Source organism: Cydia fagiglandana, chromosome 8 (assembly GCF_963556715.1).
Source record: "Cydia fagiglandana chromosome 8, ilCydFagi1.1, whole genome shotgun sequence".
NCBI classification, from domain to species: domain Eukaryota; kingdom Metazoa; phylum Arthropoda; class Insecta; order Lepidoptera; family Tortricidae; genus Cydia; species Cydia fagiglandana.
Genome location: NC_085939.1, coordinates 11,013,538 through 11,030,340, shown reverse-complemented (window position 1 = coordinate 11,030,340; position 16,803 = coordinate 11,013,538). Strand labels below are relative to the sequence as shown.

The 16,803-nt window shown below is 39.1% G+C and overlaps 2 protein-coding genes across 2 annotated transcripts; one reads left to right on the top strand and one right to left on the bottom strand.

The window, feature by feature from the left end:
* The first annotated feature begins 4,118 nt into the window (after positions 1-4,118).
* Positions 4,119-13,996, top strand: LOC134666637 (beta-alanine-activating enzyme). Its single transcript, XM_063523850.1, has 7 exons — positions 4,119-4,306; positions 5,799-6,013; positions 7,007-7,836; positions 8,805-9,657; positions 10,231-10,543; positions 12,083-12,349; positions 13,273-13,996. Exons 1-7 carry the CDS (start codon positions 4,295-4,297, stop codon positions 13,687-13,689), a joined length of 2,907 nt encoding a protein of 968 aa, XP_063379920.1. The 5' UTR covers positions 4,119-4,294; the 3' UTR covers positions 13,690-13,996.
* Positions 13,743-15,662, bottom strand: LOC134666641 (rab GDP dissociation inhibitor alpha). Its single transcript, XM_063523860.1, has one exon. It carries the CDS (start codon positions 15,517-15,519, stop codon positions 14,188-14,190), a length of 1,332 nt encoding a protein of 443 aa, XP_063379930.1. The 5' UTR covers positions 15,520-15,662; the 3' UTR covers positions 13,743-14,187.
* Positions 15,663-16,803: the final 1,141 nt, after the last annotated feature.

Sequence of the window (16,803 nt, the reverse complement as noted above, 5' to 3'; positions counted from 1 at the left end):
GTACTGCAAAATATGACGTATATATAACACTGGCACTGCGAGGGCTATCAAAATCGCTGCAGACTGTTCGTATCTTAACTCTAAGCGATCTTGACATGTCTTTTAATTGAGAAAGATGCCCGCAATTTGCGAACTTCGGAGTTCGCGGTCGGCCCTCCGTACCTCTGTACCGCTAGAGGCCATTGCGAAAGTTACAAAAGCTTAATAATTTTGATGAAGCCAAATGTCACATTCTCCCAATAACAACATTAGTATATGTATACATATTAATAGTGACAGTTATTGTTGGAATTAAATTTATATAACCACTACGCTTTTGCCTGCGACTTCGTCAGCGTGGAATTAGTGACAGCAGCTAAAGTAGGTATAGCGCCTGGATAATGCTAATATCAATCATTCAATTCGCGCATTGCTTACTTCAATTATTAGGGAATTCATTAACTTTTTCAATTCGACCCCCCTTTACACTCTCTTCAGGGATGATTTCCGAAAATAGTTATTTGTTTACCAAGGGGGCAAAGTTGTTGTTTAACCGCTCGTGCTAATTTTGATACCCGAGCGATTAATGGAATCTTGAGCGTTGCGAGGGTTTCAAAGCACGAGGGTTAAACAAAATGTGCCCCCGAGTGAACAAAAATTTTTCACCACACCAATATATAATTTTTAAGAAAAAAAAACCGACTTCCATTGGGGCCGATGAAAGATTACTGTAGATGGTACACTATGTAGAAAAGGAGGTAAAACCACCCGCTTTTCTACTAGCATTTCGCTTCTGTATAATGGCTCCTCTACAGGATGGGCCACCGCCGGCCACTCCAAGGGACGCAGCCATGCGGTAGAATGAGATAGCAATATCACTTGCTCCCTCTAACGCATAAATGCGTCCCTTGGAGTGGCCGGCGTTGGCCCATCGTGAAGAGGAGCCATGAGGGTCGTAGTTCTAGCCTAACCTAACCCACTCCTCAGATAGCAGTTCGGTTCTGTGCGGATCGCAGTTCGAACCTAATCAAACCCACTTTTCAAGTAGCATTTCGTTTCTGTAAGGCTCGCAGTTCTAACCTAACCTAATCCTTGTTCGGTTCTGTGAGGATCGCAGTTCAAACCTAACCTAACCCACTTAATGGCGCATGCCGTGCGGTGTACGGGGGTTTAAGCGGGAGGGGCTAGTAAGATTGGCATCATCGTACTTTATACCTACATTAATTTTATGGTAGGTAATCATAGTTGTTTATTTAGTTAAGGTATGATAGTGGTTTTCTGGATCAAGGTCCGGGTCCGAGTCCGGGTCCGAGTCCGGGTCCGAGTCCGGGTCCGGGTCCGAGTCCGGGTCCGAGTTCGGGTCCGTGTCCGGGTCCGAGACCGGGTCCGAGTCCGGGTCCGAGTCCGGTTCCGAATCCGAGTCCGAATCCGGGTCCGAGTCCAGGTCCGGGTCCAAACCGGATCCAGGTCCGAACCGGATCCGGGTAGGAGTCCGAGTCCGGGTTCCAGTCCAAGTCAAAATCGAAATTCGTAATCACCAAACGTGTACCATGCGTCATTGAAGAGTTCTGTTCTGGTCATCATCAGCAGTTCCACTTCATCAAATGCGACAGTTTTTAATGTAAATGCTTGATTTTATGATGAAAATACAAAAAAATCTATACGTATGCCTTTAATATTTGAGGAGTTCCCTCGATTCCTTATGGATCCCATCATCAGAACTCGAGCTTGACAAAAATGTGGCTTAAAAACTTAACTTGCTTAACGAACATAACGAAAAGGAAAAATCGCCAAACGTGAACTATGCGTCGTTTAAGAGTTCTGTTCTGATCATCATCAGCAGTTCCACTTTATCAAATGCAACAGTTTTTAATGAAAATGCTTGATTTTCTAATGTAAATACAAAAATCTCTATACGCATGCCTTTAAGATTTGAGGAGTTCCCTTGATTCCTCATGGATCCCATCATCAGAACTCGAGCTTGACAAAAATGTGGCTTAAAAACTTAACTTGCTTAACAAACATAACGACGAGGACAAATCGCCAACCGTGAACTATGCGTCGTTATAAACAGCACCAGTCATGGGACATTTAAGAGGAAATTTGGAGTATTTATGATATTTCCCGTAAGTATACATGTAAATGGTCTACCGCTTAGCGTGTTAAAAGATGAAAGTCCTATCCGTCTTTCATGTTTTAGGCGTGTTGTATCAAAGATACAGCAATAAGTTTCCACATATTTAACAAATTAAAACTATGCTTTTTTTCTCCAGTCATGGACACCAAAGCTCCAGTAATGGGCCCCCGGTAATGGACGTGGATCCAGTAATGGGCCCCCTATAATGGACATTGCTCTATCAGTATAAAATATTGAAATGGGGAATAAGTTAGGGAAAAAAAAAACAATTTTTGGTATAAACTTTATTGCTGAATGTATTTTTCTTTCCACAGCCAATTATTATTGTATTAGATCCATCGAGACAATTCTAATATACCCAAACACAATTAATTAGGGTTTATTGCGATAAAGTTCCCATGGCCACCTCCTGTCTCCATCATCAGATTAGGTCCATGTTATCATAATATTGCATTATCATCCGATTTACATACTTAATTACGTACTCACACAAAATTTCAACTGAATCGTAAATCGAAAAGTGGCTCAAATTCAGCTACCAAGATTGGACCCACACTAACTAACAGGGCAAGTTAAATAAAAGTTTGGAAAAACGATATTAATTTATCCGAAGTCCGAGAATACCTCCTGATTGACATATTTCGTAACTACATTTTACTTCTGTATTGTTTAAATATGATATTATGGCATGGCAAGCATCATTCTGTCAATTGTCCCATCATAGGAGGTACGCAGTTTTACAGCTCCTATAATGGGATTGGGCCGTATACCACTATTTTTTTACATCTGTGGAGTCACAACATAGTGTGTTGTATACCTTATCTCATGGTAAATGCAATTAACAAAACACATTCTAGTTTTCATCAAGTATTAATAATTGAAATTTAATAAATTAACTCACCTCTCTTAGCGAAGTTGTTAAGAATTCGTAGTGGTATTTTTTTTCAGTGACACGATAACTTTTGGGTTGACGCCAATTTCTTAAAAAGCAACCAAATTTAATTACACTTCAAACTGAAACAGCTCTAGGACTCTTATTTATGATAATGTACAGCCAGTGTTTATAAACTACTTTTAGATACTTATTTTAGAGGAATTATGTTTTTTTGTCCCATTCCTGGTTCCACGTCCATTATAGGGTATACTACTATAGGTACAGAAGACTCACTCTCTAACAAAACGCGTCTGTCACGATCAGTACAGATATGGCCGCTAGGTGGCGACAGCGCCACGCGCGGCTTATAGCAAACCCCAAAATTGGGGTCGAACGGATGGAGTTTTAGCTACCTGTAGCAAAGCGACGAAATCGCGGAGTGAGCCACGCCTGACCAAATTTCAACTTAGTTTCGGAGAAAATAGGCTGTGACAGACGGACAGACAGACAGACGCGCGAGTGATCCTATAAGGGTTCCGTTTTTTCCTTTTGAGGTACGGAACCCTAAAAAATTATGTGATTTCGGAGTTGGTCCCATAGAAAAAGCTGTTCAGTAAATAAATACCTACCTAATCACCTCGCACAATATGGCTAACGGTCCAAAAATGACCCTGTATAATCGATTTTTTGTGGTGTTGTACCATACCTACTAATTTTTTAAAACTACTATTTATCGAGCGCTGCAGACTTTTCTTGGTCTAACTCTATGACTCTAGACCAAAGAATATATACTTGGTCAAACAGATCTTGTCAGTAGAAAAAGGCGGCAAATTTGAAAAATGTAGGCGCGAAGGGATAGCGTCTCATAGAAAATTTGAATTTCGCGCCTTTTTCTACTGACAAGATTTGCTTGACCATCTAGGAGCTCTAGACCTTATTTTGCTTCCAACATGTTGGCTATGATACGTTGTCTCAATCTAACTATCGCTCCATCTCATTCTGTTGCGCCGATAATGTATAATCGCATTTAAGTGAGTAGAGCCCTTATGCCAGGATAAAAAAAACACAAATGTCACTGACAGTACCAGAGAGTACTGTCACTGGTAATGACAGCTGACAGCTACAAAATAACAAAATTCAATCTGGTTTACTGTTTCCTCTCTTTCCAAACAAAATAGCACCTTTATAATTATTATGAAAGATGTATACGTATGTATCTCGTGCTTAGATAATGTGCTACTCCGAATATAATACGTTGTGCGCTCAAACCTAGGTTAAACTACTCGTATCGTATAAGTAAACAAATGAAACATAAGGTTGCCTCCAGAATCTCGCGAACTAAATTGACAGGTCAATGTGCACAAATGATACCACAGTTTGGCCAGTGCTGTTCATATCGATGTTTTCAAAAAAGTTTGAATTAGAGAATATCGCGAGAATTCACCGCTAGCGGCGCTACTGTAGCGCGGTCAGTTAAAATGTATCTTTAAGTAATTTAAATTATTTTACAAATGTTACTTGGTATTTCGAAAATTAGAAAGTAATAAATACAAGGATATTGGATAAACATATTGTAGGTAATTAAATAAATATTTTATTTTATTTGTTAGGAAAACTTACAGCTAGAGTAACAAGTTGTAGGTGATAACATAGAAACAGTGATTTTGGCTCAAAATACAAATAACCCAACCCAGACGGGGAAATAAGATAAGATTTCTCGTTTATTTTGTGTGGTGTGGACGTAAAAATTAAATCGTCTCGGTGATCCCTATTGCTTCGATTGTAAAGAAGACCAGGGGCCCGATTTTTGAAATTCGACCACTCGATTTCGTGTATTTCGTTAAATGATATCTCCACTACTAGGCGTTTAAATGCTACTAATAGAATTGAAATCGAGTAGTCAATACCACTAGATTCCAAATTTCAATCGCTTGTATTTCAAAAATTAGCATTTCGCCGTTTTCCACCGATTTTCGAGTGACGAAATCGAGTGATCGAATTTCAAAAATCGGCCCCCAGTCCCTAAACTGGACATTCAAGTTGACAATAGGTAAGAATTGAAATACAGTTAGACCAAAAAAGTTTGCAGCGATTTTAATAGCGCGAGGGCCATTAAAATCGCTGCAGACTTTTCTTGGTCTAACTTTAATTATCGATCAATCTCATCTACCGGTCATATTGTATAAAATTAAATCACCAATTTTAGATTTAAGTATAGCGACAACCTCGAGCTCTTGATATAAACAACTTGCCCCCAAACCTGCATATTAAGAGCCAACAGGAGTGGTCATATCTCCATACAGACGTACTCAACTGTTTCCTCCGTGGGTTTTGATGCTAGAGCAATGATTTTTTTCAACACAGATTAATAATGGGATTTTTGAGATTTTTACGCAGGATTTTTCGCCTTGTTCTTATCGCACTAGTTTTAGGAGCCGCTTCCGGGAGCGAGATGGGTATATTTACCTAAAATATTTAAAACTCAGCTCCTGTTTCGTCTTAACATTGAAATTTGTCAGTTTCACATCCGCATCCGCGCATCATATGCGGATGACCCGCACCTTCTGATTTGATTGGTAACGTCATAATCTTACAATCGAATCAACCACTTTTCTCGTCACATTCATACAAATCGAAATCGTTTGTGACCCCTTTTTAATTATCACATGGGTAGTAAGTGCATCTTACTTATCGATATCATTTTATCGACATATACCCCTGACTATTTTTTCTTTGCTATTCCTGGTATCATTTTATTTGTCAAACTCATGTCAATTTAGTTCGCGAGTTTCTGGAGGCAACTGTAAGCGAGGATATTACGATGTTTTTGTACGAACTTGTGCCAAGACTCCATCCAGGGTTGCCGTGACCCTCTACAAGGAGGGCATGTACAAGAAATACTCGTACTCAGAGCTGTACGGCGTGTGCGAATGTATTTCCCAGCATATTCAACAACAAAACAAGAGAGGGGTAATCGGCCTTATATCGAAGAGGAACATTCTAATCCCATGCGTTGTAGCCGCGTAAGTAGTTAACCATAGTCTTACCTTTTAGTGATCATTATCCTCGTGCCGCCCACCATACAAAATTAAAGCCAAGGACTTTAGAATCTTGTTGTATTTTCAATTGGGTTGAATTTCATTTGGTCGAAAATTTTACAAGACAAATGAAATGCTACTTACTTTGTTTTGAATTAAAGTTGACATTCTATCGAAACTGAGTGTACATCCTAATGTACATTGGGCGGCACGAGGTTATGAGAAAATCTGTTTCAACACTATCAACTATATTCTGTACCCAAAGCCCTAATAGGGCTTTATCATATGATGAGTTTACTCGCCATATTGAGATTTTTGTGTCCCAATTACATATGTTGTTTTATAATTTATATGTAACTGATCAAATTTTGTTTATATTTTAAATAGATTATTTATTTAGTAGTCACTTTATTGCAGTAGCAAAGAGAATAAAGTCTATAGAGACGGATTGTCAAAGTAAATTAATGCCATCTTTCAACAGAACATAAAACTGTTTGAACGCCATTTGACTTTGATCCTTATTAAATATTCATATACATGCCATCTACTCGACTATAGGCCAAAGGTATGGTTCCATGTTTTCGAGCAATGGCGACACAACCTTCAGCCTATGCTCTAGTAGATGGCATGAATATTAATATTTAAAAAGTTAAAACCTATCTGTTAAAGAATCCAAGGATCCAAGTCAAATGGCGTTCAAACAGTGGTAATCGTCTGTTAAAAGATGGCAGTAAATTAACTGTAGCTACATAATTTACTATGACAGTAACTCTCTACTTCAAATACTCTTTGGCAGTGGTCAGACTGGACAGTGCTTGAAATACTGTAAGAGTATTTTAGAATAATCATTTCAGTATAGTATAAAATTGCTAATCTGTCTAGTTTTAAATAGGTACTTTGATTTTACAATAGATATTCAATGTGAGCATCTATTTACTATGGTATGTATTTTATATTTATAATTACTGTTTGTTTTAGAGCCCACAAATGGTGTACAACATTTATGTTTCTTGATCCTATGCAGGATATTGAAAGTGTAATTCAAAATGTCAAAATCACAATTTTTATCATCATCAATGATGCAGAAACTGGCTCAACATCGGAGCTATTTGGCAAAAAGCCAGATAAGACTATTGAGGTGTTTGACATGGTTGTGGATTTTTTTAACCAAGAGCATGGTTGTCAAAGCAATTCCTTTGTGGCAGAACATTCCTTTATTGCACAGACTTCTGGTAGCACTGGGCGACCGAAGCACATACAAGTCCCAGTTCAGAGCATACAGCCTAATATCGATGACCTCACCAGAATGTTTAACATCACCGAAGATGACATCATTTACTTCTCCACGCCACTCACCTTTGACCCTTCCATGATTGAGATACTCCTAGCTTGCGTGAATGGTGCTTCACTTCTCATTGCACCAGAAAAATCAGAAGTTATATTCCCTCCAAACAAGGAAAACTCTATAACTGTCTGGCAAACCACACCCTCTAAATTCTTTCAGTACTCCAATGCTGATATCAAAAACAAAATTTTAAGTGCAAATTCAACACTAAAAATACTAGCTTTAGGGGGAGAACCACTGAACGGAATCCAAAGGTTGAAGGAACTGAAAGACAAGAACAATAAGACTAGAATATTCACCCTGTATGGAGTAACGGAAATGTCCTGCTGGGCTAGTGTAGCAGAATTAGATCTTGAGAAAGTCCAGACTGATAGGGAGGTTCCACTTGGAGATTGTCTGTCAGAGACACAAATTATAGTTGAGCCCCTTGAAAGGGCCAACAAAGTTGGTGAAATTATACTAGGTGAGTACTGACACAGAATAAATAATAGTAATTAATAACAGAAGACTCACTCTCTAACAAAACGCGTCTGCTACGATCAGCACAGATATGGCCGCTAGGTGGCGACAGCGCCACGCGCGGCTTATGGCTTTCCCCAAAATTGGGGTGAAACAGATGAACTTTTAGCTACCTGTAGCAAAGCGCCGAAATCGTGGCGTGAGCCACGCCTGGTACTGAGTAATAATAACTAATATTACTAATAAGTAGCAAGCTATATTTAAAATCCAGTGCCACCTCTACTCCCCCAGCTCTCTAGACTGATGCTGCCCTTGAGCTATCTTAGGATTAAATGTTGCTTATTGTGGGGGCCTGTTTGTAGAGAGTATATCAAGTATATCAGAAATAAAACAAGTGCGAGTCGGACTCCCGCACGAAGGGTTCCGTACCATAAAGCAAAAAAAAACGGAAAAAAAATGCAAAAAGATAACGGTCACCCATCCAAGTACTGACCACGCCCGACGTTGCTTAACTTTGGTCAAAAATCACGTTTGCTGTATGGGAGCCCCACTTAAATCTTTATTTTATTCTGTTTTTAGTATTTGTTGTTATAGCGGCAACAGAAATACATCATCTGTGAAAATTTCAACTGTCTAGCTATCACGGTTCGTGAGATACAGCCTGGTGACAGACGGACGGACAGCGAAGTCTTAGTAATAGGGTCCCGTTTTACCCTTTGGGTACGGAACCCTAACTAGGTATTGTTTGGTTTTCATACAATAGCTTAGTATTTGATTCATTTTTATCCATACGTCAAATCATAAGTATATTTACAACATATGTTGAAGCCAGCCAATGTATTTAAATTAATATTTCAAAACATGTACGATTTTACTACCTTTTAATGTCAGAATAACTATGAGCTAGGCACCCTTGCACCCCGTAAACATATTTGTGTATGGGGAACTAATCTATTTTATTTTTATTTACAGTGAGTAATACAAGACGGTGCATTGTATTAAATAAATGTAAAAGAGGAAATCCCTTAAAAATTGACACAGGTGATTTAGCAGAAGTAAAGCATGGCACCATGTACTACAGAGGCCGAAAAGATGATGTTATAAAGAGATTTGGCAACAAAGTAAATTTACAATTAATTGAATCCACCATCATGTTGTGTCCACGAGTTAAGACGTGCTCCTGCCTATGGCTTCCCAAACCTATGCTGGTAGTAGTTTACTTCTCCTCAGAGACATTGAATAGTCGGGAGCTCTCTGACTTCCTTAAATGCAAACTGGACGACAAGCATTGGCCAGACAAAATCGTACGCGTGGACAACCTTCCCCACAACACACACGGAAAAGTTTCAAAATTAATCCTCTCCAGAATGTATGAAAACTCATCACTCTCATCAGAATTATTACCTGAAGTAAAATCTATATTCTTGAAGGAACTGAATGGAACATTTAGCAAGAACTTTAGTTATAATTCTATTAAAAACAAAGATTTCTTTTCAATAGGTGGAACATCGTTCCTTGCAGTCTCAATGTGTAATAGAATATCTTTAAGCTATCCAAAGCTAAGTAAATTCATTCTTCCGCTTTTGCTATCACATAATAAATCAATCGATGAGATATTGGAATTGTGTAACAACGAATTTAAAATAAATAAAAAGGTTTCTAGTAGAACACTCAAACGAGCTAGATCACTGACCGAGACCACCAAAGTCGCAAGCCCTCGTGTCACTCGTGTGCGCCGCTCAAGTGTGGACGACTTCATTGTGCTATGGACCCACGACACCGGCAAGTGTGTCGATGCATCGCCGTCGTTGTTTCTGACTGGACAGTAAGATGTTAAAATACATATTTATGGTTTAAGACATTTACAAAATTCACTTACATGAGATACACTTTTAAGACTAGTGGGCACTAATTAATTTATATATAATAATTATTATATACATACTATAATTTTTGTTAAGCATTATTATGGACTGGTATTTACAATTGTTAACATTTTAACCGCCATTATTCGTATTAATATATTCCATCACACGCCAACATAATTAGTGTACAAGCTATACTTAACTAAAGGCGTACGGCGTACTAATTATCTATAGCTAAATTATGTTGTAACTAGTACCATAGTGGCTATTAGTACCTACACAAACCAAGTCTAAATATGTACAACTAAAGTTTTACTTTAGTTTTACTTAATTACTACAATATATCTCCTTCAATAGGTTGTAGTAACTAGTAACATACCATCGGGCGATATTCGTAAACCTTATTACAAAAGGCATAAGGTCCACCGATGTGGTCAGTTAAGGGTGTTGCTGTTAGGTACACGTTACTAGTTACTATGTAATGTTCGTATAAGTTTCTTAGTCAAACCATTAATCTCTCTTGTCTTTTCCAGCCAAATGTTCGTAGCAGTCGGCAGCCACTCGGGCAATATCATAGTAGCTGACTCTGTGACGGGCGTACTACAAGGGCAGATACAAATGAATTCGCGTATTGAAGCCTCCGTTTTGTGCTACCACGAGGAGCCCATGCCGCCGCTGGGCGTCCTCGGCGCCTACGACGGCACGCTGTTGTGCTTCACCCTCGAGGAATGCAAGGAAATGTGGAGGATCAACCTCGGGTCTATGATCAAAAGTAAAGCAGTGGCCTGTAATGGATTCGTATACGTCGCTGCCTACGATGGAAACATACGATGCATTAACGTCACGGTGAGTTGTATTTGCTACGATGTAAATATTAGGCGTTATACTTTTTTTAATTCATAATACGATATTTTATAGTCCGTGGCCGTGGTGTACACTTAATTAATTATATGGCAAATGATGATGATGGAATTTCCTTTTGCAGAGTTGCTCCTTATGACTCACAGATTTATTTAGGAAAGGGGAACCAAGCCGAATTCGAAAATGACACCATACAAAAACCTCAACAGGTGCTTTCGTAAATTGATGATTGTATGAGACAAATCACCCTTGGCCTTTCATCCCCTCCGTACCAAAAATTGAGGTGGCTTCCTATATTGATCTAAGGGTTCTAAGGACTTACTATGATAAAGGGTATCTCATCATCATCAAACGCCGCAAATCGCTTATCTGTAGCTCACATCGTATCGTAGTATCTACATTTTTTTTTTGTCCACATTTTTTTTAACTACGAGTATATTTGTTTTCTATCTTACTTCGGATCCTCTATGTACTATTATTTAATTACTTAATTGATTTACTTTTTTTTTTTGTTTCCGCTACCCTAACATTGTCTGGAAGAGATCTCTCTTATAATACCGCCTGTTAGAGATAGGGGGGAGACCTTTAATTGCATACTAGGTAAGTAGGTAACATGGACCCTGGAAATGGTTTAGCAAAATAGGAATAAGCTTACAATATCACAAAATTCACATTTGACTTACACTTAGGTGCTAATTTTATTCTGCCTCTATCCTTAGTCAATTGTTTTCTTTGAACTGTATCTTGTGCTGAGGTGTGCTAATAAAGAGTATTATATGTATCTATTTCAGATATTTTTTATTCAGTTTAAGTATTCGTTTACATTCTACGATAAAATTTTAATAACATCGTCCACCGCCAAAAATATAGCGATTCACATATTTTATCATACAAAACTTCTACATAGGTAGTAATGATAAAAATAATCGTATGATTATGAGCAGGTTACTCGATATTGTTACAATCACTGTTACAAATTTAATAAAGTATTATCCTATCGCTTGGAGCAATTAAAATGAACCTTATGTTGTGCCTAGAAGAGTACATAATCGTATAAGTAAGGAATACTTACGTATCATCTTTCAGGCGATATGTACCAAACGCATTGTGTCATTTGTGTCACACAAAGGGAGTCAGCAAATATTTACCGAGTGCGGTTAAAAGTTGTGGAGTTATTATAAAACCGACTGTTTCATTGTAGGTAGTTTTAAAGACTAGATTATTAAGCCATGACGACCAGTGGCGGATTAGCAGTCTTTGCCACCCTAGGCCCCAGGCCCTGTAGCCGCCCCTTTCAAGGCACCCATAATATTGACTACATTTTGAGTTATTTCTTGTTACCATCAGCGAATTTTTTGTCACAATTTGCCGACCTAGGCCCGAGCCTACTGTGCCTTAGGGCAAATTCGCCACTGATGACGACTGTAGTAGGTACCTACCTAGTTATGTTATTAGCGCTCTAGCAGGTGTAACACACGACTTTAAGTATGTATACTAAATGTTTGCTATCTCGTTGAATTACAGACGGGTAGCATCAAACAGACCATCACCATAATAACCGAGGCAGGGATATCGGCGGACTTGGTGCTCGCTAAGAACCAGTTCATTCTCGTGGGTACGCTGTCTGGGGTCTGCGCTTGCGTTCACACGGAGACGAACGCCGTGGTGTGGCGCGGTACGCTGGGAAGTCCCGTGTTCGCGAGCCCGGCGCTGTATGACGGGGACAAGTATGTGGTGTTCGCGGAGGTGGGCGGCGAGATACACTGCCGCACGGTGGAAAAGGGGATCACGGTGAGAATGTGATGGCCTCTCCTAACGTCACCGATAATCGCATGCGATTTGCGTTACAACGCGGCATTTTGATCGATCAATTGAATTCGTAGCTCCTACTTATGCCAGAAATTAACTAAAATCGCAAGCCATTTGTTGCAATGTCTGTTGTACCTTTTACGGCTGGCTCGGTCCACGAGCTCAGGGGGCCGATTTTTGAAATTCGATCGTTCGATTTCGTCATTCGGAAATCGGTGGAAAACGGCGAAATGCTAATTTTTGAAATACTAGCGATAGAAATTGGGAATCGAGTGGTATTGACCACTCGTTTTCAATTCTATTAGTAGAATTTAAATGCCTAGTAGTGGAGATATTATTGAACGAAATACACGAAATCGAGTAGTCGAATTTCAAAAATCGGCCCCCAGCTCGACAATGCGATGCGATAGTGATCCGGGGAAAGGTATCGAAATTTCGTTATCTAACCTCTCTATCACTCTTGCTTATTCGAGCGATAAAGAGGCAGATAACTAAATGTCGATTTTCGCGTTTCCCAGTAGGCCCTTGTTAACAAACCGCCTTGATGCATGATCATATTTTATTGTCTATGAAAACTTGTCAAAAAACAGTTTAAGGCACAGTATGTATAACTTACTGTATGGTTTTACTAGAGGAGCTAGTGCTGCACTCTGGCGGCAGAACATCGCAGTAATATCCCCTATTCGCTGTAGGTATTTTTAATATCCAGTGGGCACTGTCAGCAGCAAAACTAAGCAGGTAAGGTGTTCAAGTTGACCACACAAACAATTGTTTAGTTCAATAAAAACACCTCGCCAGCTTAACAACTTCTGTTGCTGACTGTCTAGCTAGACTGTTGTTCACAAGCTATGACATAAGTACCTAGTTTTCGCAATCATAAATACAAGAAATTATTGTTCTTGCAGATATGGAAATATCAAGGCGCAAAAGGAAATATCTTCTCGTCACTTTATATAAAACAAATAGAGCACTTGAAATGGCAGGTCGTGTTCGGGTGCCACGACGAAAATGTGTACAGCATCAAAATAAGAAACTTCCAGCCGAGCTTGCATTGGAAGGCGCAGATGAATGCCCAAGTGTACTCCACTCCCTGTGGGATTGGGGACTACATAGTTGCAGTCTCCAGTAATGGGAGGATTTGCATCATAGACCCTCGTAATGGGAGCATGGTGACAGATTACATGCTACCCAGCGAAGTCTTTTCATCACCTGCAGTTTATGGGGATTATATTTTCATTGGTTGTAGAAATGACAATGTTTACTGCCTCAAATATACTCGCGACTTGACTACTTCTGCTCTTGATTTTCGTGTACCTGAATAGGTGAAATATTTTTGTGATATTACTTGTAAATGCTATTATTGAAATAATAAAACTTTGCCTTGTATAATGAAACTTTATTCATGATCTTACACAGGACATATATAGGTATAATGAGCATTCATAATTTTGACATAATAATATGATATGGTTACAGGATCAAATTAATGTACCACAATGGAATGCATTCCTTTAGAGATAATCCTATCACTTCACTTGTGCAGATCACTCACATTTTTATTCTTAAATTAATAATAAAAGCAATCTTAAAACTGAATAAAATGCTTTGTATAACAATCTTATATTTTTGGTAAATAAAATAATGAAGATGCTGACCACTTAATGGGAATTGCACATATACTTCTACTGCAAATACATCAAAGCTCTTTATAAATTTTTACCCAAAACACCCTAATGAACATTACATCGCTGCCAGAGCAATTCATAAACAAATACGATAGTTAACAAGCAGTGTAAATGTACATAGTACAACCTATCCACTCACTGATCCTCCTCACCAAGCTCTACCTTCACCTTAGAGAAATCAAAGTCCTCCCCTGTACCACGCTTGTAAATTTTGAGCACATCTACACAGGTAGAATCAAAGTGGGATGTAGCATCATAAGACTCGGATATAAAAATTTGGCTCTGACTACCATCATCTGTAGGCTCATAGTAGTCGGAAACAGACACAAACTTCTGTCTGATGGCTCCAAGAAGGTCCAGACCAGGCTTGATTTCAGACTCGGGATCATTAGTTTCAACAGTTGTGGACACCATCGCAATAAACCACCCCTTAGCTGCCACCTGGTGGGTGTAAGACACCAGGGACACATAGATGTCAGAATTCCTACCCACTTGCTTCTGAGGGATAATAATCTGGGTGGACAAAGCATCCTTGGTATTAGCAATAGGATGATCTAACAGGCAGATGCAACGGATCACCTGAGCCTTCTTGCGGACTCTATCAAGAACATAACTGGGGTCGCAATACACCTGCTTGCACTTAGCAATCTCATTTCCAGACCGGACACCTACCACTTTTCCACCTTCTCCAAGTACAATCTCATCAATAGGTTTGTCTAACATGTATGTGCCTCCATAAATGGCTGAAAGACGGGCAAAGCCTTGGGGCAGCTCACCAAGGCCATACATGGGGTACAAGTAGGGAGACTTGCCATACCGAGCAAGGGAATCCGAGTATAGCTTGATGCGGCGTATTGTCTCTATGGCCGGCCGCTGGAGGTAATCATCATCCAAGTACAGGGCCAGGGCGTGACCAGTAAAGTCCTGGGTGTTTCTGTCGAGGCCGAACTTTTCATACAGGGACTGCATGTTGGCCTGGCTGGGGTCGAAGTCTTTCCACGTCTTCGCGTCTTCCTCCTGGAAGTCTTGGACATAAATGAGGAAGTTGCGGAAACGACGTTTCTCAAACATGCCCATTAGGTCGGAGGCGAGTGCCTCTTTTTGATCCACGGGTACTTTAGAGATCTTACCACCTTTGTACACGTAGCTTCCTTCCACTGACTTGAACTCCAAGTAGCGGGTGACGCCCGTGTGAATGAGCAGCTTGACTAGCAGCCCGTTGGCCATCAAGAACTTAGGAATCAAGTCCACATTCCAGTCGCGACCTCGACCGTAGGTTTCATCCGGTGCCGGTGCGTTGAACTTTGAGAACAATTCCTCTAACGGGGTAATTGACGCGGATTCACCTCCGTAGTACTTGTTTCGATCAATGTGCAATACCTTCTTGCCGGACACGGAAAGCGTCCCACTTAGAATGCATTCCTTCAAACCAGTGCCGAGTACAATTGCGTCGTATTCTTCATCCATGATGAATCGCAGGCAGGCAAAATTCCTCCAATATAAAAGCTCTGGCCGGGAGGCGATAAATGTCAAAATGTCGGAACAAAAATGTCCGCCAGCGATGACGTCGACGCGACAGATGCCAACCAAACAACTCCAACTTGCGCAGAGAAAAACATACGCGGCAACCAATAGCAAACAAAGATTTATTTATGGTTTATAAAATGTTGATTACCTTATAATATTTTCTAATATAATAAGTATGAGCGAGCTGCACTGTAAAAATGGTTTTATTTTGCGGATGCTAGAATTAATTTGTGATTGATATATGTTACTTAATGAAAAACTACTCATGGTAGGACTCGCATCCAGGCCATAATTGTTAAAAAAAGACATCAAATTTAAAGTTGGTAATTTGGTAGCATTGAACTTTGACACATTGCAGTAATAGTGAAGTACCGTGTTATGATTAATTTATCGATAAATTATAATTATGTGGGACATAATTCAAATACATAATGAGTTCCTACATTCAAAAAAACTTTATAATTTGACTTTTTCAAACTTTTGCTAATGACAAGCATACATTATCTTTTCTTTACAATGGAACCTACTTTTTGTATGTACTATGTACATTTTGAGACCTCAGTGGTTTTGTATGTTTAGCTTTATGAGATATTATTAAGAATATTGAGCTTATAATTTTCTTATTCGGGCTACAGACAGTACAGATATATGCATGAAGTTTCGAGTAAATACAAAAATGTAAATCTAGTCATTCGGCTATCAGGTATTCATTTGCGAATGTGAAGAACGAGGGGGTTTGCAAATGATTTAAATTTGATAACATTATTTTATCCTTATTTGTGTTGTTGCACACTTTTTCGAGGAAAGCAACACAAATAACGTACTGCACAGTCTATTATCTTAATCTAACTTTATCTTACAGTGGTTTGATATGAATAATCGTTGTCAGCCTTCAATGATTATGATTCCAAGTGTAAATGTATAGTTTGGAGAATCGTTTACTGTATTGGCTAATAGATATCAAGTTATCAAGGCTATCAAAATCGCTGCAGACTTGTCGTGGTCTAACTTGATTTATTGTTCTTTTGCAATATTTACTAAGTTTACATAAATAAGATAACAGTAATGCTTAAATAAATAAAAGAAAAAGAAAGTATATGGTGGATTTAGACTAATTACAGGCCTCTTATCCCTGTATTACAAAAAACATCAAGCCAAACTGGCGGTATAATAGCGAGTAGCGAGTTGAAGGTTTAGTTAGTACTAAAGTTCTCGTTTCCTAGG